Consider the following 25,880-nt stretch of genomic DNA (forward strand, 5'->3'; position numbering starts at 1 on the left):
GAACAAGATCAATGTGAACCTAATTATGCTCTAAAATTTAGAAAGTGTGAGCTAAGGGAAGCAGCAGGGCAGTTAAGTCAAGAATGACTAGAGGAAGGCATAGATGTAGTACATGATGTGAAGCAACCATTAATCACTTAGATTAGGTCACAAGGGGGAATTTTTGGGAATGAAAGCATTAAATTTAGCAGAATGTGACTTCTAATCAGAGTATCGAAGAACTGGTAAATAGGAAGCCAGAGTGAAATAAAGATGGGGATATCACTGAAATCAAAGAAAGACGAGTTAATGAAAATCTAAAATGCAGGTGGTAGAAATAAAGTAGTAGGGAAACAACACAAGTAAGAAATATTGCAGGGATAAAATTAATTGCTATATGTTTCCTACAAGGGAATAAGACAAAAAATGTATAATTAATATGTCTCATCTCAAAGAGTTTAATTTGTAAACACTGTTTAAGGTTGAATTTAATTGCACTTTTACAAGTATTTCAAAGATGAGGTTATAATGACATCCAATTTCAATATGGAAAGTAAGTAAAAGAAAATGGAAAGTTAAGGGAAATCCCATTATAAATTCTTAGCACTATTTAAGAGAACAAGGTTTTGAAGCATGATAAGCTAAGCAGCTGAAACAAATAACTCCAAGGTTGGACAGAACCAGACTATCCATCAGCATCACCATGATGTCCTGGACCTTGTTGCCAGTTGCTCTGATCCTGCTCTGCTCCAGCACCCTCTGTTTCCTGGATTGTGACCTGACTCAGGACCTGAAGAAAGCTTCTCCCTTCTGAACCAAATGAGCACATTTTCCCTGCTGCCATGTCTGAAGGACAGAACCAACTTCAACTTCCGATGGAAGGCAGCCAGTTCCAGAGGGAAAATGCCACAGCTATTGTTCATGAGATGCTCCAGGAGATCTTCACCCATCTTCAGCTGAATACCACTCCTGCTACTTGGAATCAGACCCAGCTCAGGCAAGTACTCATTGGACTGGATCATCAGCTTATCAGCTGGAGCAGTGTCTTGGTCAGGATAAGGAGTGAGAAGAGCCTTCCTTGGGAAGTGAGAATTCCAGATTGGTCCTGAAGAGCTACTTCCAAAGGATAAGGGCATATCTGCAAGGCAAAAAAGTACAACCACTGTGCCTGGGAGGTCACCTGAATGGAAGTCAGGAGGATTTTTCTTTTCATGAGCAAATTCACAAGAGAATTTCAGTACTGAAGAAAAAGAAATAGACTCTTAGTTCTTCAAATAATTGACTGCTTCCTTAAAACTGAGCATTCAAATATTAGAAAAAACAACTAAAATTTTTGTGTTCATTGACTTGCTTAAAAACATAAGCTGCCATTTATGAACTGAAAGGGAATATTAGTATGAAGAATTCTCACCAAAATACTTTATAATACCTATTAATTAATTTATTTATTTATGCATTTTATTATTTGCCTAGTCAGTATGTTTTAATACTTTTTATTCATGAAAGAAACAATTGTTTTGTGCTATTTATATTTAATCTATTTAATGTTAGATTTCCCATATAAATACAATCTTTTAAAGAACTATATTTTACTAATAAAACTATTTTGCTACAAAACTTGTGGGGAACAGACTGATTTAATATACCTGAAAAAGTCAAAGAAAATTATTCTCAAGAAAACATTTTAACAAACACTTTTAAAATATGATGAGTTCAAGTCATTGGATATATAAAAATGGAAAATGTCTTGGATATATAGAAATGGAAAATGTCATAGTCAGTATCCTTAAAAGACTCTATGCGGTGTAAAGGAAAGATACAACTAATGCCTAAGTAAACTTATTTAAAGATAGAAGTCTTAACTGATTGTGTTGGAATACAGACTGAAAAATACTTTTTTATACTTCCTCTTTTGTCTTGAGAGTGGTTTTCTATGTTTTCTTTCACAACATTACTTTTATAGAAATGTTTTGCACAACTTCACATACATCTTCAGAGTGGGGTGGGGTGGGGACAAAGGGGAAGAATCTGAAACTCAAAATTTTGAAAACAATTGTAAAAAACATTGTTTTACATGTATTTGGGGAAAAGAAAAAAATAATTTTTAAAAAAGTTGTCTTAGAGAGAAACGTTTCCTCTTGGTATATGGCATAATTTTGGGGTAATAGAAATAAGGGATATTAAAATGCTATTTTGTTCACTGAGGGATTACCTTACTGGACTCATTCCCCAGTGAGAATATTAACAAGAAGATCATAGGCATATAAACCAAAATAATTTTTTTAAATAGCTAAAACTTTGGAACCAAGTAGATGTCCATCAACAGGCAAATGGCTAAAAAAATTATAGTGCATGAATGTAATGAAGATTATTGTATTATAAAGAAAGATGAATGTAATGAATACAAAAAGCATAGAACAATTTATATGACCTGATGTAGAGTGAAGTAAGCCAAGGCAAGGCAATGACTGCAACAATATAAACAGAGAAATCACATATACAAACCAAACGTGCAGATTATAAGCTTTTAAAAGAAAAATTATGAATCAAATGAAAAAATGTGAGATAACTTTTTTGCAAAAGTTGGTCACTATGGACTTTGAAAACAATATAAAAATAGCACATTTGTGCTCAATCACAATAGGATGGCATACAAAGATAAGCTATTTGTAGGGTACCCTACAACACCTAATAGCACCCTGAGGGTTTCTCCTGTTTTCAGTTCTCTAGGTAAAATCCATAGATGGAAAGTTCTTTTCTTATTATATACCATTTGGAGAGTAATTACTGAGCCCAATGTCATTTTATTTCAAATTGTTCTGGTAGCACTGAAATGCATTCTCACAAATTTGACTTCAGGGAAACTTGGTTCTCATTCAGGTTAACAGTCATAAATCACAGAATTAGAGAAGAGTTATGTAAGGAGGAACTTAAGAAATCATTATAGTTGAACTAGAAATGAATGATTCTATGAGATATCAAGAATCAATTCAAACAAACTGAAAAGAATGAAAAAAAAGTAAAATGTTTCATGGGAAAATTGCTGTCATGAATAAGAATTGCAGACAAAATAATGTCAAATTAACTCGATTACCTGAAAGTCACAATCAATAGGAAGAACTGGACTGTAGCTTTCAAGAAATTATCAAGAAAAACTACCTTTATATCATGGAAACAGTGGGCAAGATAGACATTGAAAGAATCCACTAATCACCTCAAAAAGAGATCCCAAAATAAAAAGTGCAAAAAACATTATAGCCAGATTTCAAAACTATCTTGTCAAGGAAAAAATACTGCAAGTGGCTAAAAAGAAACAATTACACAGGACTTAGTAGCTATTCCATTAAAAGATCTGAAGTCATGGAACATGATATTCAGGAAGGCAAAGGAGTCAGGACGAAGAATCACCTACCTGTCTAAATTAAGCATAATACATTAAAAGGAAAAATGGATATTAAATGAAATAGAAAGATTTCAAGCTTTTTTAAAGAAGACCAGAATTAAACCAAAAATTTGGTCTCCAGTATCAAGACCCAAGAGAAGTATATTCAGGTAAAAAAGAAAATATAAGGGATTCAATAGATACAAACAATTTAAATCAGGATATGGAAAGTTGAGATTTTTAAGTCTTAAAAATTGTACCAATAATAGTTAGTAGATGGAATAAACAAAGAAAGAAGGTACAGACATAAAGTGAATTTGAGGGAATGACATAAAAATAATTAATATAAAGTATTAATAGAGAAAGAGGAGTATACTAGGTTCAGAAGGAAGAGAGGAATAGAGTGGGGTAAATCACTACATTAAAAAAGATGCAAAAGACCTATTGCAATGAATGAGATAAGAGGATGGTCAGTGGGCATTCACTTGAATCTGATTTTCATCAGTATTAGATAAAAGAGGGAATAATATATATAATCAATTGTATCTGTCATATCAGATAGGAAGGGACGAGTGGGGGAGATTAGGTCAAAGGTGGGAGGGACTGACAGAAGTTGAGGACAGATCAGAAGAGGTGGAAGACAGAAGCAAAACACTGGTGAAGAGGAAATGGGGAAAGGAGAGAGGACAAACAGGAGGAAAAAATAAGATGGAGGGAAATACACATTTGGCATTCATAATTGTGAATATAAATGGGATCAACTTTCCCATGAAACAGAAGGGAATGGTAGAGTGAATCAAAGTCCAAAATTCCATAATATGTTGTTTATAAGAAACATTCTTGAAGCAGAGAAACCCTCACACAGTAAAGGCAAAGGACTGGAACAGAATATGTTGTTTCAACTGCAGCAAAAAAGAAGCAGGGGTAGCAATTCTGAATCTCAAAGTCAAAGCAAAAATAGATGTAATTAAAAAAAATAAGAAGGAAAACTGAATGTTGCTATAAATTTATGACCAAATAAGAAAACATTATAATATATAAGAAATACTTTTTATTTTACTAAAATTAAAAAAAAAAAACTTTTGTATAAACAAAAAGCAATGTAATCAATAGTAGAAGGCAACCAGGAAGCTAGGAAATAATCTTTACAGCAAATGTTCTGACAAAAGTCTAATTTCTCAAATACATAAATTGAATTTGTAATAATATAAGCCATTCCCCAATTGATAAATGGTCAAAAGATTTGAATAGACAGTTTTCAGATGAAGAAATCAAAGCTTTCTATAAGCACGTGAAGAAGTGCTCTATTTACATTTGATTTGAGAAATGCAAATTAAAACAGCTCTGACTTACCACCTTATGCTTATTAGATTGGCTAATATGACAAAAAAGGAAAAAAAATAAATCTTAGAGAAGATGTGGGAAAATTTGAACACTAATGTACTGCTGGTGAAGTTATGAACTGATCCAGACATCTTCGAGAGCAATTTGGAACTCTGTATACCCTTTGACTCACCATTACCACTACTATATCTATATCTCAAAGAGATCATAAATAAGATTTATAACAGATCTTTTTGTGGTGGCAAAATATTGGAAATCAAGGGAATGCCCATCAATTTGGGAATGGCTGAACAAGCTGTGGTATAGTAATCCAATGGAATACTCTTGTATAATAAGAAAGGATGAACAAACTATTGGGCTTATATCCCAAAGAAATACTAAAGAAGGGAAAGGGACCTGTATGTGCCAAAATGTTTGTGGCAGCTCTTTTCGTAGTGGCTAGAAACTGGAAAATGAATGGATGTCCATCAGTTGGAGAATGGTTGGGTAAATTATGGTATATGAATGTTATGGAATATTATTGCTCTGTAATAAATGACCAACAGGATGAATACAGAGAGGCTTGGAGAGACTTACATGAACTGACGCTGAGTGAAACGAGCAGAAGCAGGAGATCATTATACACTTCAACAATGATACTATATGAGGATGGATTCTGATGGAAGTGGATATCTTCAACAAAGAGAAGATCTAATTCCATTCCAGTTTATCAGTGATGGACAGAATTAGCTACACCCAGAGAAGAAACACTGGGAATTGAGTGTAAAATGTTTGCACTATTGTCTTCCTACCCAGGTTACTTTTACCTTCTGAATCCAATTCTTATCGTGCAACAAGAAATTTGGTTTTACACACATATATTATATCTAGGATATACTGTAACACATTTAACATGTATGGGATTGCCTGTCATCTAGGGGAGGAGGTAGAGGGAGGAAGGAGAAAATTTGGAAAAGAAGTGAGTACAAGGGATAATGCTGTAAAAAAAATTACCCATGCATATGTACTGTCAAAAAATTATAATTATAAAATTAATTTAAAAAAAGAAATGATGAACAGGCAGATATCATGCTGTATGATATCTTATATAGGTCTTGTATAAATTTGTATGGGAAGACATATGAATTGATTAAAATGAAATGAGCAAAAACAGGAAAACATTGTACACAATTTCGGCAACTTTATATTTTCACCAACTTTGAATGACTCAGCTCTTTTCAACAACATAATGATCCAAGAGAAGTACAAAGGATTCACAAAGGAAAATTGTTGCCTATCTGAATAGGTATTGTCTTAGTCAAACTGAGGCTGGGGAAAGACTTTAGCTAAAAAGACAGGTTTCCCATTACATCTAGGGATGTCTTTAGTCAGCCTGATCTATATCTTGTCATTGGACCCAGGTGGCTCTGCAGGAGAAAGGGAAGCTGGTGATTTTACACAGCCCTCCCTCACTTAAATCCAATTCACTTGCATGTCATGGTACTACATCTCTGATATCATGCTCTGCTTTGAGAGTTCTGGACCAACAACCACATGCATATGGGGAAAAAATGTTATATCAACCTAAATGCATAGGCTAATTAAGAACTACAGAGGACCTGGGGCAGCTAAGTGGCGCAGTGGATAGAGCACCAGCCCTGAAGTCAGGAAGACCAGAGTTCAAATCTGGTCTCAGAAACTTAACACTTCCTAGCTGTGTGACCCTGAGCAAGTCACTTAACCCCAGCCTCAGAAAATTAAAAAAAAAAAAGAACTATAGAGGACCTTACTGGTGGCATGAATTTTTACTTTATTTGTTAAATAATAATACATATTTAAGAAGTTCTTTAAAGTATGCAAACTTACCCATAATTTGTACATTTTAAATATCATATAAATACCATTGCACTTATATTGTTATTATTTACTTTATAAGCTAGGTAATAAAAGTATTATTCAGCGTGGCAAGGATAAGAGCTGTATTTGGGGACTACATCAGATAGCTGAGGAGGATTCTATGAAGTGTGAAGTATTAATATTATTACTATTATTACTTACTTCATAAAGTAGGTAATATAATTATTATATCCATTTTAATAAGAGAAGAAATAGTGGTTATGAGAGTTCAAGTAATTTGCTTTGGTTGGATAAAGTGGCATTTGGACTCAAAACTTATAGGACAATATCTATAGGTCGATATATAATATGCCATTCACATAATAATTGCTTACAATAAACAGTAAACAATTGTATGCTAGTAAATGCTAACAACCATCTCTTCAAAAAAGATACAACATATATTTAAGTTTAATCTGCATTAGCCACATTTTTCCCATCCCTTTTTTAAACATCAGCAATCAACAAAGTAATACAACAAATTCTGAACTGTAGTATATACCTATTTCTAAAGAGTACATATCCATGCAGAAAATGTATGAAAATACATTAGTAGATAACAAGTGCAAGAAATGGGATAATGGAGAGCAAGAAAGAATATCTAAGAAACACTGAAAATAGCCTTAGCAAGAAAAATCAGGACCAAATTAGATAGTTGTTATGAAACTTGAAACAAATTAAATGAAATGTATCATAAAGGCTGCCACAGCAGAGTTGAGGAATTAACTGCTTGCTGAAGGTGAAGAAGAAAGGAATTCCACAAGGAATCAAAAAGGCACTATTAACAAAATTAGAGCAATTTCTCTTCCATCTTGACATTTTTTCAAATGAAGAAAAGTAATAGACTGCAAAGGATAAAGAATTTCTATTTGGAGTTTTCAAAGTATCAGAATTCTATTTTCTTTAAATCAAAAATTCCTCGAGGGTAAAAAAGATATGAGAAACAAAAATGAAACTGAAATCATGTCAAATTGAAAAAAAAAAAAGAAGAAGTTAAAGAAAAAAATTTCCCCTCTAATCATGTGAAGTAAATTTAGCTGAAGTAAACCTAGTAAGTGAAGTCAGCAACTCAGGATACTCAGAGAAGGTAAACTACAGGGCCATGATGTCAGGCCTGGTGAGAATAAGAGCTATATTTGGGGGCTAGATCAGATAGAAATGTGAAGGGTACAAATAATTCACACATAAATGCACAATTAGAGGAAATGCCAAGATTGCTTGTTTGTATGGGCACCCCACAACACCAATAGAATCTTGTTTCATGTTTTAGCAGGCGTCAAAGGGGAATCCATGGGACAGAGAGTGCCTGCTTCATGATGAGAGTAAGAATTAAGCTCAAAACTCTCTCCCTGGAAATGGAGTCTCATCAATCTGACCTCAGAGAAAAATTATTTCTCATTCATGGATTAGACATAAATCAGTGTAAGGAAACACTGAAGGAAGGAGGGACTTGAGAAATAATTCCTGATGATTCTCAAACTTAAGCTAGTAGAGTCAATTCAACAACTTCATGAAGATGATTTTTTTTCATTTTACAATTTAATTTTCTTTATGAATTTTGAGGTTCTACTATTTAGCATACTTAAGGTTTAATAGCCTATTTTTTATGGTTCCATTAAATATAGTGGCTTGTTTTTATCTAGTGATAATGAAAATTTTGACATTTGCTTTGTCTGAAACCACTAGTCTTCAAGAGGACTGTGTCTTTTCCCATTAACTGTGCAATCTCTTTTAAGAGTCCAGATCTGTGAGCGCATACAGGCATTCATATTATCCTGCAAGCAAGCTATCCATAGGAACTCACATATCCACACATTTTCTATAGGGAGATTTAGGATTCTTTCAAAATAGGAGTCCCTCTTTGCAACATCTATTATCACAATAATCCTACTATAATCACTATTCCCCTGTTGCAAGCAAACTTTCCTTCCCTGTAGGAATGTTGTTTAGTCACTAGATGATCCAGGAATTCCAATATGATCCAAGGCATGAGGATCTGGTTTAATTTGTACATAGTAGACAAGAGCATGTAGGGTGGTGGTGACAGGTTGAAGAGTGAAAACTTGAAGGATTAGCAATCTCTGCAGTTCATTGATAAGAATTTTACCTCATCAGATTATTTTCCTGCTTTGGCTTACAAATTCAGCTGTAATTGCTCTATATTTTGCATATAGTTCCTCTTGGAGGATTCAATTGGGCTTGGGGAGAGTATCTTGTCCATACAGCTAATTAATCCTTTGATCCTAATTTAGGATTTTCTATTCTAATAATTAAAGATTACATTTAGTGAAGTGGTGCCCAGAGAAGGGTATTTTGTTATGAAAAGTTGCAAATATGCAATTGGTGGACTATGGACTGATCCAACTATTCTGGAGAACAGTGTGGAATCATACAACAGGGTCTACAAAACTCTGGAAATCCTTTGATCCAGCAAAATTTCTGTTAGGTCTCTATGACAAATAGATTACAAAAATGGAAAGAAGACCAGCTTGTACAGAAATAGAGCAGCTCTTTTTGTGGTGGCTAAGAATTGGAAAACAAAGGGAAGCCTATCAATTAAGAAATGGCTAAAAAAAAAGTTGTGGTATAGGATTGTGAGGAAATATTGTTGTGCTATAAGAAATGATAAAAGGTGATTTCAGAAAAACCTTGAAAGAATTACATCAATGAATGCAAAGTGAAGTGATCAGAAGCAGGAAAATATAGTAACAGCAATATCATACAGAGAAGAAGTATGGATTACTTGGCAATTCTCAGTAATACAATGATCTGAGACAATCCCCAAAGACTCATGATGAAACACATCACTGTTACTATAGAAAGAACTGGTAATCTCTGAATATACATGGAAGCACTATTTTTAACTTTCATTCTTTTTTTGTCATTTTATATAAAATGACTACTACAAAAATATTTTATATGACTGCATATGTATAATGTATATATCATATTACTATCAGAAGGAAGGGAAAGAAAGGAAAAAATGGAGCAATAGAATTCAGAGCCCAACATATAAAAAACACAAATTTAAAAATTGTTTTAGCAAGTAATTATGAAAAAAATATCATTTTTAAATGCTCCAAATGTGTTCTGGGAGGCAATGGGAAACTAGATTGCCATACCTTTTCCAAGAACAAAGATAATGCTAACATGATTATACGCACAAGTTTGGAAAATATGAGTTAAGGGAAGAAAGACTAGAGAGTCTATACACATGGTTAATGAGAAGGCAGAAGGGCAATTAATTCAAATATGACTGGAGAAAGGCTTAGATGTTATGTAGTACATGATATGAAAAAAAACATTATTAAGGAGTTCTAATTCGCTGGAAAGGATTTATAGGTTAAAGTTCAGCTGAATATGATTTCTACTCTGAGTATTGGAGCATTGGTAAGAAGCAGGTCAATTCTCCAAGAACCTCCATAGCTGTGGATCATAACATCTGAAGGAGTTGCAAGGCAGTTTTTGCTGACACAGGTATTGTGGACTGGGAATGAGATAAATTGGAGACAGAGGGAAGAGGAGAGAGAGAGAGAGAGAGAGAGAGAGAGAGAGGGAAGAGGAGAGAGAGAGAGAGAGAGAGAGAGAGACAGAGAGAGAGAGAGAGAGAGAGAGAGAGAGAGGTGTCAGACATTGCACTGGCCTCTCGGTCAGAAAGGTCAGAGAACAGCAACTACCTCTCAGTCTGCAGGTTTGGGTTGGATCTCCAGCAGCTACTGTCAGGTGGCTTCCATGGTAGCATAACAGGAGACCAGAAAGTAAAGTAAAAACAGGAATATTATTGAAAGCAAAGCAAGATAAGAGTTAATGAAGGTCTAAATGCAGGTGGTAGCAGTGGCATTAGTTTTTTTGTTTGTTTGGTTTTTTTTTAATTATAGCTTTTTATTTACAAGATATATGCATGGGTAATTTTACAACACTGACAATTGCTAAGCCTTTTGTTCCAATTTTTCCCCTCCTTCTCCCTACCCAGATGGCAGATTGACCAATACATGTTATATATGTTAAAGTATAAATTAAATACAATATATGTATATATGTATACATGTCCAAACAGTTATTTTGCTGTACAAAAAAGAATCAGACTTTGAAATAATGTGCAATTAGCCTGTGAAGAAAATAAAAAATGCAGGTGGACAAAAATAGAGAGATTGGGAATTCTATGTAGTGGTTCATAGTCATCTCCCAGAGTTCTTTTGCTGGGTGTAGCTGGTTCAGTTCATTACTGCTTTATTGGAACTGATTTGGTGCAACTCATTGTTGAAGATGGCCACATCCATCAGAATTGATCATCATATAGTATTGTTATTGAAGTATATAATGATCCTGCTCCTTTGACTCAGCATCAGTTCATGTATACCAGGCCCTTCTGAAATCATCCTGTTGGTCATTTCTTACAGAAAAATAATATTCCATAATATTCATATACCACAATTTATTCAGCCATTCTCCAATTGATGGGCATCCATTCAGTTTCCAGTTTCTGGCCACTACAAAGAGGGCTGAGCAGTGGCATTAGTAAGGAAAAAAACATGAGTAAGAAATATTGCAGGGATAAAATTAATGGCTATATGTGTCCTACGAGGGAATGAGACTAAAATGTATAATTAAGTATATCTCAAAAAGTTTAATCTCTTTAAGGTTGAATTTGGTTGCAGTTTTACAAGTATTTTAAAGATGAGAATGTAATGGCATCTTCTAAGATCAATATGGAAACTAAGTAAAAGGAAATGGAAAGTGAAGGGAAATTCCATTATCAGTACTTAGCACTATTTAAGAGAGAGTGGCCTTGAGGCAAGATAAACAAAGGCTCACTGGTCTCCCAGCTCAGCTAGAACCAAACTATCCATCAGCATCACCATGATGTCCTGGACCTCGTTACCAGTTGCCCTCGTTCTGCTCTGCTCCAGCACCTTCTGCTGCCTGGGCTGTGACCTGACTCGGGGCCTGAAGAAAGACTTCTCCCTTCTCAACCAAATGAGCACATTTTCCCTGCTGCCATGTTTGAAGGACAGGATTGATTTCAACTTCTCAAAGGAAGCCATGGAGGGCAGCCAGCTCCAGAGGGAAAATGCTACGGCCATTGTTCATGAGACCCTCCAACAGATCTTCACCATCTTCAGCCTGAATGTCACTCCTGCTGCTTGGAGTCAGACCAAGCTCATACAACTTCTCATTGGACTGGATCATCAGCTGGACCAACTGGAGCAGTGTCTTGGGCAGGAGGTGGAGCGGGAAGAGTCTTCCTTGGGAAGTGAGAATCCCAGACTGGCCCCGAAGAAATACTTCCAAGGGATAAGGCAGTACCTGCAAGGCAAAGAGTACAGTCGTTGTGCCTGGGAGATTGTGAGGATAGAGATCCAGAGAGTCCTTCTGTTCATGAATAAACTAACAAGAAAACTCCAGGCCTGAGGAAGAAAACAGACTTTCAGTTCTTTAAATAACTGGCTGCTTCCTAAAAATAAGCAGTCAGTCATTTGAAAGAATAGTTTCCACATCACTGAAAATATCTCTATTTACTGAATGGTGTTAAGATAATATAAGCTGCCATTACTCTTTTGAAAAGGGACTTTGAATACGGAGAATCATCATCTTTATTCAATAACTAACAATTTTATAATTTGTGGTGTTATATTTATTGATCTATTTATTTATTTACATTATTTATTTTTATGCTCATGCTTATATTTATTTTTCACAGAAGGAACATTTTTGAAATATTTATATTGTCTATTGTTACTAAGGAACTCTATTTTACTAATAAAATCTACTTTATTAATAAACTTCATGTGAAAAGGCTGATTTAATAATTTATAAGAGTTCAGAGAAGATTGAGTACAAGAATGAAATTCAACCAGCACTTAATAAAACATCCAAGAGGGAGGCAATGTGCTAATCAGGTATATAGACAGCTGGAAATAACATAGTCCTTGTCCCTTCAGATGAGCTGCAGTGGAAAGAAAGGATACAACCAGTGTGCAAAAACCGTGTGTCCCAAAGCAAGATGTAATAGACACAAAGTAGTAGAGCTGTGAAAAGTTATGACAACTCTAGAAATTGAATTATAATTATAGATATAAAGTGACTAAAATGTCCATTCTCTTTAGCTGAGAAATTCCATTAGCAAGTTTATACCTCAATGAAGCTATTGATAGGAAGAAAAACTCCAGTTATGTCAAAATATTTACAGGGGCACTTTTAGTGAAAGAAAAGAAAGTAAGTGGCCAATGAGTGTGAATAGCTGAACCAGGGTCATTAGATATATTGTAACTAGTTACATTCCTAACTACTACCTGAACTACATTAAAAATGTAACTGGGAAATACTTGACAAAATAAAATAAAAATACAATTAGTGTGTTAATACATAGACCAGGGGCTCTCAAACTACAGCCTGAGGGCCAGATGCGGCCCCTGAGGACATTTTGCTGGGTTATGACAAATGGGCTGAGGGGAGGAGACAGAGTGTGAGTTTTTGTTTTTACTGCAGTCTGGCCCTCCCACAGTCTGAGGGACAGTGAACTGGCCCCCTATTTTAAAAGTTTGAGGACTACTGAATCATAGACAATGCTAATATGTTAATTTCTCAGTCAATATATATCCAGTTTTCACCTTTATTTTCCTCATGTGTAAAATGGAGAAAATAATAGTGCCTATCTCACAAGGCTGTTTTTGGGAAAATCAAAATAAAGAATACATGTAAAATGTTAGATAAATACACCTATCATCATTATTATTATTTATTGTTGTCATTTCTTATTAGAAGATGACTCAGATTGATTGTTCCCATAGTGGGGAATTTAAAGGGTAAATACACAGTTATCAAAAATAATGGTAAAGGATAATAGAATAGTACATAGGAAAGTAGCTAAGGCATGTATAATGATAAATGGAAAAAAAAAAGATTCAGCCAAGAATTGAAATTTAATATGGGAGTAAATAATCCCACATTTCAAATGATCAATGAAAAAAAATTTAAAAAGCTTTTTAGGGTCTCACAGGTAACAGATTTGATATTTCTCTGTTTCATTTGACTTCCAATTTGCCATTTTCTGTTTAGGCACAATTCTTTTAGCTCAGCCCTGTATTCTTGTTCATCATGTAGGAAGTGGGAACTGTCATACATTCATGAAGAGATGAATAATATCTTTTTTCTATGACTTACTGATGGAATTTCTATACTAACAGTTTTCTTTCTTTTCAGGTAAGGCTTGGGGGGAAGAGGAGCATAGAGAGTAGAAGAAGGGAAAAGAATAATGTTTGCTGCTCATTAACTTTAAGGTTCCTCTTTTTCTCATCTGACCCCAAAAACCTTAATGTAATGGAATCACTGCATTTGGTACCAGGAGACCTAGTGCATGCTTTATCATTGATTACCTGGCTCAGGAATACTAATCTGGTCTCTCTTTGCTTCAGTTTCCTCATCTCTAGACTGAGGGGGTTAAATTTGGCAAATTCTCAAGTCTCCTTTGTCTAGAAAGTTTTTGATATCTGAATTTGATAGGTCTGTTTTATGAGGATACTTGCTTCATTACAGTCATTACATATATCCACCTCTCTTCTCTCTGGAACCCACGCTTTCTTCTGAAGCTTTCCTTTGCAAATAGAGGGAAGTCTTGCTCATAGTCTTCTCGAAAGCCTACAATAGACAATGATGTAAGGTAATACTTTGATTTATTCTAAAGTTATTATATATTTTTTATAATCAGCATCTGGGCTCTTAACTTGCTTGTCATGGATTAAAGTTGGGCTCTTCTTGTGCTTGTTTACATAAAGAAATGTGATACTTTAAATTCCATAAACCTGAACTGAGGTTATAGCTAAGGACCGCCATGCTTGGAGCCTTAGGAACTTTATGGTCACAATGGGATTAAGTGTGATAAATAAAGAAAGACTAAGAAAGCTGCATGAACTGATTTAGGTAAAGTTTACAGAATGATGGAAAAAAAAACCCACACCAAATGACTTATAATGTAAATGAAAAAAAATATACTTACCTCCTTCAAGCTCATAAAAATTGAGTGTTACAAAATTAAAATAATCACATTTGATCTCAAAGAATAGATATGAGAAAACAAAGTTCCCCATTTCTTTGCAGAACTGGGGAACCATTGGTAGAGTAATTTATACATAATGCCAGACTTTTTCAATACATGTTTAATTTTGCTGACTTTTTAAAATTCTGTGCTTTTCTTCTTTAATATAAGGGCTAACTTTCTGGTAAGCAATGGTAAGATGATTACAATGAGAAATGTAGGTCATATTAAAAAAAATTAAAAGAATGGAAGCTTGAGGACAGGGACTTTATTTGTGTTTTTTTTTAATTAGCAAGGTCAGCACATAGCACAGTGTTTGTTATATAGCAATAGCTTTATAAATGCTTCTCCAAAGGCAGTTCCAAAAAGGCAGATTAAAGGAAGTATGATAACTCCCAACATTTTCCTCCAAGCAACTTTAAACCAGTGCTACAAAAAGAATTCTGGAACAGTACAAACATCAAAAAGATGAGATGAGATCTTTTTTCAGTCCAAGGCAACTTAGAAGTTCAGTAGAAGAGGTGTGTCTGAGCAGGGACCAGTCCATAATGCAAGCAACACAACACTAGCTGTGGGTCTTGGAGATGGCTCAATTATTACAACAAAAGCCTAGAGGTAGCTTTGTCAGTTCTTTGCCACTATTTGGACCTTTTGTTAGAAATAATTCATTTGGACCCTTCACTATTCCATTCATAATTAGTTTAATGTTTTACATAGACCACATAGGGATAGATAAATTCTTATAATGCCTCTCACACTTTGATGTAAAGTTTACTTCTTGTTTACCAATTATGAAACTCACTTGTGCAACCACAAGAATGCTGACAAAGATATATCTAACCAGTTTTCTCAAATTCCATGTCCAAACATAACATGAGTAGGATTTTTTGATGTTTAAGAAAGTTGCTCAACTTAAATTTGTACCGCTGGACCATTCTCTCCTGTCTAACATGCGCAGGTGACCATCTTATGATCATTTAGTCAATTAAGATGCCCCATGCTTCATGAACTACCAAATCTCCAAATTTGACATACCAGTTCTAGCTGATGCATCATTTTTTTGGTCCATGAACCAATATCTATCAATCAATAGGATTCTTCATTTGTATAGCCTCTTTAGAATGTTCAGATATCAAAACTTGTATTAAGTCTTATAAAAATAAAGTGGAAGAAGGGAGGATCTCAGATGATGAGGAAGATCTGATATCGACTTCATTAGGGGGACCATGTACCGTTTAATAAAGAGTTTTCTGGAACTCTGCCTCAATGGTTTTCTTTTAGGCTGGGCAATTATAATTAATCACTACACTTTAAATTTTGCTCATATCTTGTTACTATTGTTTGGATTTCAAAAATTATATTAAAAATTTGTGGTATAAAGTTGCAGCTTGGCTTTAATATTATATTTATTGGAAATGTCTCTACTGTTTCTTCATCATATATAAAGCTACCTTTCAATTTTTAAAATTGAATATTTTCTTTTCTTTCAATTACATGTAAAATCAGTTTTTAACATTTGTTTTTAAAAATAATTTTAGTTCCAAATTCTCTCTCTACCTCTCTTTTCTCCAATCTCATTAAGAAGGCAATTTGATATGTTATACATGTGCAGTCATATAAAATATTTCCCCCCATTATTCATGCTTTGAGAAAAAACAGAACTAAATAAACCAAGAAAATAAAGGAAAATTTTAAATGTAGGTTTCAATTTGCATTCTGACTCCATTAGTTTTTTTCCTCTGGAAATGGATAGCATTTTTCTTCTTATGTACTTTAAAATTGTTTTGGATCAGTGTATTGCTAAAGAAGGAATACACACACACTTCAAAAGTGAATGTTACAAGCTTTTGAAGAAAAATAATGAGTCAAATGAAAGATAATGAGAAGTCCTGCCCAACCCATCCTTTTGCAGAAGTTGGTAGTCAACAGTTATTGTACATTGCATATATCTTAAAACCTTTTCAATGGATTGATTATATAAGCACTGTTTCTACTTCCCCTCCTCCTCTCTACCTTTTCCTCTCCCTCTCTTTCTCCTTCCTCCTTCTTCCTCTCCCTCTTTCTCTTTCCTCCTTCCTCCTCTCCTTCTCCCTCTCCCTCTGCTTTTCTTCCCTTCTCCTCTTCCTCCTTCCACTGCCCCTCCCACTCCCTCTTCTTCCTCTTCCTCCTCATCCTCCTCTTCTTCCTTCTCCTCCTCTTCCTTGTTCTCCTCCTCCTTCTCCTGTTCTTCCTCCTCCTCATCTTCTTCCTCCTTCTTGTAAGCAAGCAAAAGAATTATATCAAAAGGCTGGAATCAATAGCCAAGGACAACATTATAGACTTTGAAAACAATACAAAAATAGCACATTCACACTCAATCACAATAGGATGACATACAAAAATAAGCTATTTGTGGGGGTACCCTACAATACCCAATAGCACCCTTTTACAGAGAGATGGCATTATTATATCAGTATAGTCCCTTTTCTTCATTTTCCATTGATCAAAATTTACCCAACATTCATGTTCATTTGTTCGTGGATTCTTAAGGTTCTGTTTGAGGTTACAGGAGCATAGAGAACAGAGAGAGAAAAAAAAAAACATCTACTTTTCTTTTAATATTAAGCGTTTCTATTTTCCTCCTTTTAACACTATAAATCTGGGAGTAATAGAATTACTAGACTATGTTTAAGAGACCTGAGCTCTAGACTTTATCAATGAGGACCTGATTTAGGGAAAGTGATCTAGGTTCTTTTTACCTCAGTTTCCTCCTGTATAAAATGAAGGCAGTGTAATGGACACCTTCCAAGATTTCTTCTGTGTTGAAAGTTTTTTATACTTGAACTTAAATTATTCATATTTCACTGCAATTATTACATGCATTTGCTTCTCTTATTCCTGGAGACATGGCTTTCTCAAGAACCTTTGAAAACAGGGGACTATATTGCAAACATTTTCTCCAAAGCCCAGAAAAGGCAATAATGGAAAGTAAACTTTGATTTGCTCCACTAATATAAAATTATTTGGGACAAGCACAATTAACAGCTGACTTTTATCTTGGAAACAATTTCTGTCCTTATGAGATTTTTCAAATAAAAGAAAGTGATAGATTTATAAGGGTATGAAATTTCTTTGTGGAGCTTTTAAATCACAAGAATTTTCTATCCATAAAAAATTTATTGATGATAAAAATGCATATTAATTGCATTGAAAATAGAAGTAGAGAATGAATTTTTCCCTTTCTCTCTAGCTATATGGAGGAAATCCAACTGAGAGAACCCTAGGACACTTAACCTCAGGATGCCCACCAGAGCCAAAATACAGGGCTATAATGTAAGGATAGGATTATAAGCAAGGAAAATAGTTGTATCAAAGGGGTGAATGAATACCCAAGGAGGACACCATAGACTTTGAAGAGAATGGAAAATTAATACCTTCATACTCAATCACAATCTAATGACATACAAAGATAAGATATTTGTTTGGGCACACTACAATACTTAGGAGTACCCTAATTTCACATGTTTATAATTAGGAGTACCCTAGTTTCACATGTTTATAATTCTCTAGGCAAAATCCATGGACTGCAAATCCCTCCTTCATTATGTACCATTTAGATAGTAAAAACTGAATCCAATACCATTTCATTTTGTTTTTTTCTCTGTTAAGAACATTATTCTTTTTAATTTAAAACTTAAATAAGAAATAGGAAAAATGTTAATTAGGAAAAGGAAAAGGCAGAAAATGAAAGAAAAAACATTGTCATATGCACAACAGGACATGAGAGGATTTGGAATATGCACCAATAAATTTATATTTCAAGAAAGTATATATATATATATATATATATATATATATATATATATATAAAAGAACAGATTGCATTGAAAATTGTTAGAGGATTCTGGGAAAATGGCAAAGAAAATCAATAAATTTCAAGCTTTTTATATTTCTTTCACAAACAGAACAAATTTGTGCCTCAAACTGAATGTAGACTGGTGAAAAATCAAGACTTTCAGCAGGACAGAGGTTCTTCAGGTACAACCCAAGAAGAATCAAAGAAAGACCCCAGGCTAGGGATTAACCAGTGTGAAGTCACAAACACCTCCAGGCTAGTTCCATATAAACACCAAATGGGGACCCTTGGGGCTAGCTGGGATTGGCCGGAGTCTCAGCAGGAACTATAGAAACTTTCTTCTCTTAGATATTGTGAGGTGTCTGGGGTCTGACTCTGGAAACCTCTGCTGATTAGGAACTTCAGGCCCAGCAGTAGGGAGAGTGAAGTGAAGTTAGAGGTACCATTCCCCCACCTCACAATAAGAGGTAATACTTCTTATTTAAAAAAAAAAAATGCACTAACAAAGAATAAAGAACCCAACCATAAAACCCAACTATGGAAATAGGAAAAATCAGGGTTCATCTTCAGAGGAGGACACTAAAATAAAAAAAGCTTCTTGTATCCCAAAGAATAATGTTAAAAAACTCCCTACCCAGAGAGAATTTATAGAAAAACTCAAAAAAGAATTTAAAAATCAAATGAGAGACATTGAGGAAAAACAACAATAACAACAAAAAAAATCATCCAAATCATCCAAACAAGAAAATTATGAAAAAAGTTACCTAACTAGAAAAGGAGATACAGAATCTTAAAGATGAAAATAACTCATTGAAAATTAGAATTGGGCAAGGGAAAACCAGTGAGGCTATAAAAGACCAAGAAATAACAAAACAGAATATAAAAGAATGAAAAAATAGAACAGAATATGAAACATCTTAAGAAAAACAACAGATCTGGAGAACAAATCAAGAAGAGAAAATATAAGAATAACTGGACTACCTGAAAGCTGTGACCAAAAAGAAAGAACCTTGATGCAACAATGCAAGAAATAATTCAAGAAAATTGTCTTGGAGTGATAAAACATGTGGGGAAAGTAGAAATAGAAAAAAATCTACCAATCACCACCTCAAAGAGGTGATTTCCTTTGTAAAAAACATAGAAATATTGCCAAATTTGGAACATTCAGATCAAAGAGAAAATCTTGCAAGAAACAAGGGGGAATAAAAACAATTCAAATATGCTGGAGTTACAATTTCTACTGCACTCAGCAGCAGCCAAAATAAAAAGACTTCAGGTCTTGGAATCATATCTTCTATCAATCTAAAGAGCTAGGCCTGTGGCCAAAAAAATATAATATTGAATGAAAAAATGGACATCTAATAAACTTTCAGATTTTCATTCAACAAAATCAATAGGTAATTTAGGAGCTAATATCAAAGATCTATTTCACGGAACATAACATAGGCAAATTGTTTATGTTTTTTCATTTGTTTGTTTTACATGGAAATGTTTACCATATGTTTAAGATTGATATTAGCAATTGGGTAGCTCAGAAGATTTGGGCAGAGTCGAGATAAAAATAGTAATTATGTTATACAAATGAGGTACAGAGGAAGAATAGATGTAGAGGCATTAGAGGGGGAAAGAGGGAGGAAAACATACTCACAACAGGAGTGGGTTAAATAAGCAACACTACTTATATACCTTAAAGATATAGCATCCTCCAAAATCTATAAAGAAATAAAGGGGGAGAAATGGGCAGAGGGAGAAGCAAAGATTGAGGGAATAAGATAAGGGAGGGATTCATGGGTGGGGAGGAAATTAAGTAATAGCAAGGCAAGTTAAAGAACAGAATTAAAGCAAAGAGTTAGCAAGGATAGGAAAATAATAAATATCCTTGCTTATCTATAGCTTGCTTTGGGGAAGTGAGGGGGATAAAAGGGGAAAAAAAAGAATAAATTTTTAAAAGTACATAGCAGAAAACAAAAGAACAACTTTCAAGGAAGTAAGGAAAAGATGTACTCTCATGAATATAATTTTTTAATTATATAATGCTTTCTTGAATTAGTAATTTATTATTGTGCATTTTGAATACTCCCTGAAGTTCTGCTGGGCACATAACAATGGTCTGTTTTGTCTTGCTTTGTCTTTCTTTTCTGTTCTTTTTTTTTCCTGTTTTTTTAATAAAATAATTTTTTAAAAAGAAAAAAAAGAAAATTGTCCCTTCCTTATAAGTTTTCTTTTGTTCCATGCTTTAAGCTTTTCCTCCCTTCCTTCTTCCTGCCACCTTTCCCAAGCAGGCTACAGTTAAGCACAGATATATTTATGCATATAAACACACACACACACATACATGTACATATCTCTCTGTGTGTATGTATATACATATACATATAGAGATACACACATATACATACATGTTTGCAAATACACACACATATACATATATATATATTTATATGTCTATATATGCATTGTCCCTTGTTTCCTATCCTGCTAATTCTTCAACTTTACTTTTACCTGCTAGCTTGTCTTAATCTCCCTCCTACCCTATCCACATTTTTCCTTCTTTATGAACTTGTGTTGTTCTCTCTTTAACTCATTCCTGATGTGAATAGGATTTCAGAACTACATCCTCCTCCTTCTAATTCCTCTGTGTAGGCTCTTGTTCTCACAACTTCTTTGTATAGCATAATTACCCTTTCTACCTTTGTACCACCTTTGCTTTGCAGAATCATATCAAACTCAGTTCTTCTCTGTTTTTTTCTTTTGGATTGCTCAATTACTAATGATAATCATCAACATATGGTTTACATTTCCACATATAAATGAGTCTCCTTGAAATTAATCTTTGATTTTGTTTCTTATATGTCCAATTTTCTATTGAGTTAGGGTTTGTTTTCAACAAAATTCTGAAAATCTGACTGTATTTTTTTCATTCAGTGTTATATTTAATTTTGCTGGATATAATATTTTATAATATTCAAGCACCTCTGGTCTTTTATTGTAGCTATTGATGGGTTTTGTGTGATTTTAATTTTAGCTCAAGAATATGATTTGTTGTTGTTACTGTTGTTGCTTGGAAAATTTCCTCTTTGACCTGGGGTTTGTTTGAAATTTAGCAATCATATTCCTGCATTTTTTCCTTGTAGGATCTCTTTGAGAAAGTCATTGGTAGGGGGCAGCTAGATGGCAGCTAGGTGGCGCAGTGGATAGAGCACCAGCCCTGAAGTCAGGAAGACCAGAGTTCAAATCTGATCTCAGACGCTTAACATTTCCTAGCTGTGTGACCTTGGGCAATTCACTTAACCCCAGCCTCAGAAAAAGAAGAAAAAAAAAAAAAGAAAGAAAGTCATTGGTAGATTGTTTTTCTATTTCTACTTTCCCTTCTTGTTTTACCACTCCAGGACAATTTTCTTTAATTATTTCTTGTACTACTATATCTGGATCCTTTTTTTGATCATAGCTGTCAGGTAGTCCCATAATTCTTATGTTTTCTCTTCTTGATGTGTTCGCCATATCAGTAGAGATGTCTCACATTCTCTTATATTTTTTCATTCTTTATATTTTGTTTTATTAGTTCTTGGTCTCTTATGATTTCAATGGTTTTCCTTTACTGAATTCTAATTTTCAATGAGTCATTTTCTTCCTTAAAACTCTGGATCTCATTTTCATAATCTTTTTGTTTTTCTTGATTTGGTTTTTTTCCCTATTTTTCTCATTTGATTTTTAAAGTCTTTTTTGAATTCTTCTATGAAATCTTTTGGGGCAAGTAATCATTTGGCATTATACTTTAGGGTAGAAGAGACTATTTTTACTTCAGCATTCTCCTCTGAAGATGAACTCTAGACTTTCCTATTCCTGTAGTAACTTTCTACAGTTGGATTCTTTCTCCTTTGCCTGCTTATTTTATTATTTTTTAAAATAAGAGCTGATACTGGATTTGTATCCCAAAGAGATCTTAAAGAAGGGAAAAGGACCTGTATGTACAAGAATGTTTGTGGCAGCCCTCTTTGTGGTGGCCAGAAACTGGAAACTACGTGGATGTCCATCAATGGGAGAATGGCTGAATAAATTGTGGTATATGAATGTTATAGAATATTATTGTTCTGTAAGAAATGACCAGCAGGATGATTTCAGAGAGTCCTAGAGAGACTGACATGAACTGATGCTGAGTGAGATGAGCAGGACCAGGAGATCATTATATACTTCAACAACACATAAAATTACCCCAGTTTTATGGAGGAAGGACTGGACCCAGAAAAACTTGAAGTGAAGAAGAAGTTAAAAGACGAATAGTTTTTGTAAGAAAAAAATCATTATCTAAAAGAATGGTTGTTATGTAAGTTGAGACAAATTTAATGCAAGGCACACTGTAGAAGGCTGACACAACAGAACTGGGCAATCAACTGCTTCCTGAAGGTGAATGATTTCACAAGGAACCAGAGATGTCACTGGCATTATTAACAAAATTAGAGCAATTTCTCTTCCTTCTTGAGGTTTTTCAAATAAAGAAATGCAATAGATTTTAGAGAATATGGAATTTATGTTTAGAGTTTTTAAACATCAACATTCTATTTTCTTTACATCAAAAATTCCTCAAGGGTAAATGAGATATGAGAACCAAAAGGAAACTGAACTCATGTCAAACATATTGAAAATGGAAGTAGAGGAAGGAGTTTCCTTTCTACTCAAGTAAAGTAAATTTAGCTGAAGTAAACCCAGTGATGTCAGCAACTTAGGGTATTTAGAGAAACTCAAACTATAGGGTTATGATGTAAGTTAGGTCTGATGAGCAAAAGAGCTGTTTTTGGGAGCTACATCAGAGAGCTGAGGGGGATTCTGTGAAGTGTGAAGGGTACAGATAATTCACACATAGATGCACAATCAATAACTGGAGGAAATACCAAGATGGGCTATGTGTGAGGGCACCCCCACAACACCAATAGAATCCTGTGTGTCTCATGTTTTAGTAGATGTCAAAGGGGAATCCTGTCTTACTCTGCCCCATGAAGAGAGTAAGAATTGAGCTCAAAACTGTCTCCCGGAAATGGAGTCTGACTTCACAAGGAACTTGCTTCTCATTCAGGGACCAGGCATACATTACAGAGTAAGAGAATACTGGAGCAAGTAGGGACTTCAGAAATAATTCCTGGTGAATTAGTGAATCCTCAAACTTAGACAAATTATGATTCATTTAAACAAGCTCATGTAAATGTCTTTTTCGCAATTCAGTTAAATTTTCTAATATAAAGTGCACATAAGGTTTAATTGGCTAATTTTTATGCTCCATTAAGTATAGTGTTTTTGTATTTCTCTAATAGTAATAATAATTATTATTATTTTTGTTACTGCAAGCACTTGCCATCTAGGTGATTGTATACTTTCCCATTAACTTTGAAAGCTCATCCAAGAGTCATACATGTGAGTACATACATATAACCTACACACACACACACACACAATACATGGAGACACTATTCTGAGAGCCAGCTCTCTCCAGGAGCTCTCATGTCCCTTCTCATTGATCAGGATGTTATGTGGGAAAATATAGTATTCTGTTAGAGAAGGGATCCCCAATTGCACCAACTATTATAAGAATAAATCTATAAAAAATCACTATCCCCTTCTGCAACCAGACTTTCTTTCCCTATGGGAATGCTATTTAGTCCCTAGATGATCCAAAGCATAAACATGCACTTCATTTCATCTCTACCAGGCAAGGGCATATAGGATGGTGGTGAAAAGTTGCAGAGTGAGCACTTTAGCTTAGCAGTCTCTGGGATGCATCCATAAGGATTTCATTCATTAGGTTGCTTTCCTGTTTTGTCTTATGAATCCACTTGTAATTGTTCTATATCTAGTACCTAATTCCTCTTAGAAGATTTTATTGGGCCTGGAGAAAGGATGTTGTTCACACTGTTGATTAATCCTTTAACCTTAATTTAGGATCTTCTGGGTCCTAATATTTGGAAACAATATACTAAGTAAGTGCTGGCCAGGGAGAATTACTTTGTTAGGAAAATTACAGTACAGTTGATGGGGTGATTCCATCAAATGATTCAACCATTCTGGAGAATAATTTGTAACTATGTGCAATAATTATAACGCTTACCCAGAAATACTACTGCTATGTCCCAGGTATTTATAGCAACTCATTTTGTGGTAGCTAAGAATTGGAAATTGAAGGGATAGCTATCTATTGGAGAATGGCTCAGTGGGGTATATTATATGATTGTGATGAAGTATTATTTTGCTATAACAAGTGAAAAGCAATATTATTTTAGAAAAAACAGGAAAAACTTATATGAACTGATGAAAAGTGAAGTGAACAGAATCAGGAGAACATTAGACAAGGTAACAGCAATACTGTACAATAAAGAATTGTGGATGATTTGGTTATTCTCAGTGATCAAAACTATGCCAGGAGACTCATGATGAAATATGCTCTCTGCCTCCAGAAAAAGAACTGATAATTTCTGAACACATACAGAAGCATACAATCTTTTTAATTTTTTTGTCTTCTTGTATAAAATGACTAACATGAAAATGTTTTACATTATTGCACATATATAACTAATATAAGATTGCTCATAGTCTTTGGAAAAGCAAGGATAAGAAGGGAGGAAGAGATATAATTTGGAATTCAAAACTAAAAAATGTTAAAAATCATTTTAACACATTTAAAAAGTTACAAGGTATTGAGGGAAGTATTGGGAAAAGAGACTGGCATATGATTTTCAAGAAGAACAGATATATATATATATTTCTAATAAAACAGAAAGGCATGAAATCAAGTAAGACTGAAGAAAGGTTTAGGTGTAGCATATTATGTAAGACAACCATTAATTAGGAGGGCAAAGTCACAGGATGGAAATTTCAGGAATAAAAGGGTTAAGATCAGCAGAACAGAATTTCTACTTTGAGTATTGGAGAACTGGTAAATAGGAGGCCATAAAGTGAAGTGAAGAAAGGAATATCATTGAAACCAAAGAAAGACAAGACTTAACAAAGACAAAAATGCACATAATAGCAATAGAGGTAGTAGGGAGACAACAGGAGTAAGAAATATTTCAGGAATAAAATAATAATAATAAAATGATAATGAATAAATACTAGCATTTACCAGATTATGTGTCCTATAAGGGAATGACAAAAAAAAATGTAAAATAGGATTTCTCATCTCAAAGAGCTTAATCTGTAAACCCTCTTTAAGGATGAATTTGGTTGCAGTTTTCAAGTACTTCAAAGATAAGGTTGTAATGACATATTCTAAAACCAAAAAGGGAAATAAATAAAAGAAAATGGAAAGTGAAGGGAAATCCCACTATAAATTCTCAGCACTATTTAAGAGAGAGTGGTCTTGAATCAAGATAACCCAAGAACCTGAGACAAAGGCTCACTGGTCTCCCAGCTCAGCCAGAACCAAACTATCCATCAGCATCACT

At 34.3% G+C, this 25,880-nt stretch overlaps 1 protein-coding gene and 1 pseudogene across 1 annotated transcript; both read left to right on the forward strand.

Annotated features, from left to right (window-relative positions):
- Positions 1–682: 682 nt before the first annotated feature.
- LOC141555229 (interferon alpha-16-like) lies at positions 683–1,223 on the forward strand (annotated as a pseudogene).
- A 10,217-nt stretch (positions 1,224–11,440) lies between these two features.
- On the forward strand, positions 11,441–11,999 carry LOC141555237 (interferon tau-like). Its single transcript, XM_074287945.1, has one exon. The coding sequence runs from the start codon at positions 11,441–11,443 to the stop codon at positions 11,990–11,992; it is 552 nt and encodes a 183-aa protein (XP_074144046.1). The 3' UTR covers positions 11,993–11,999.
- The last annotated feature ends 13,881 nt before the right edge of the window (positions 12,000–25,880 follow it).

Source organism: Sminthopsis crassicaudata, chromosome 1 (assembly GCF_048593235.1).
Source record: "Sminthopsis crassicaudata isolate SCR6 chromosome 1, ASM4859323v1, whole genome shotgun sequence".
NCBI lineage: Eukaryota > Metazoa > Chordata > Mammalia > Dasyuromorphia > Dasyuridae > Sminthopsis > Sminthopsis crassicaudata.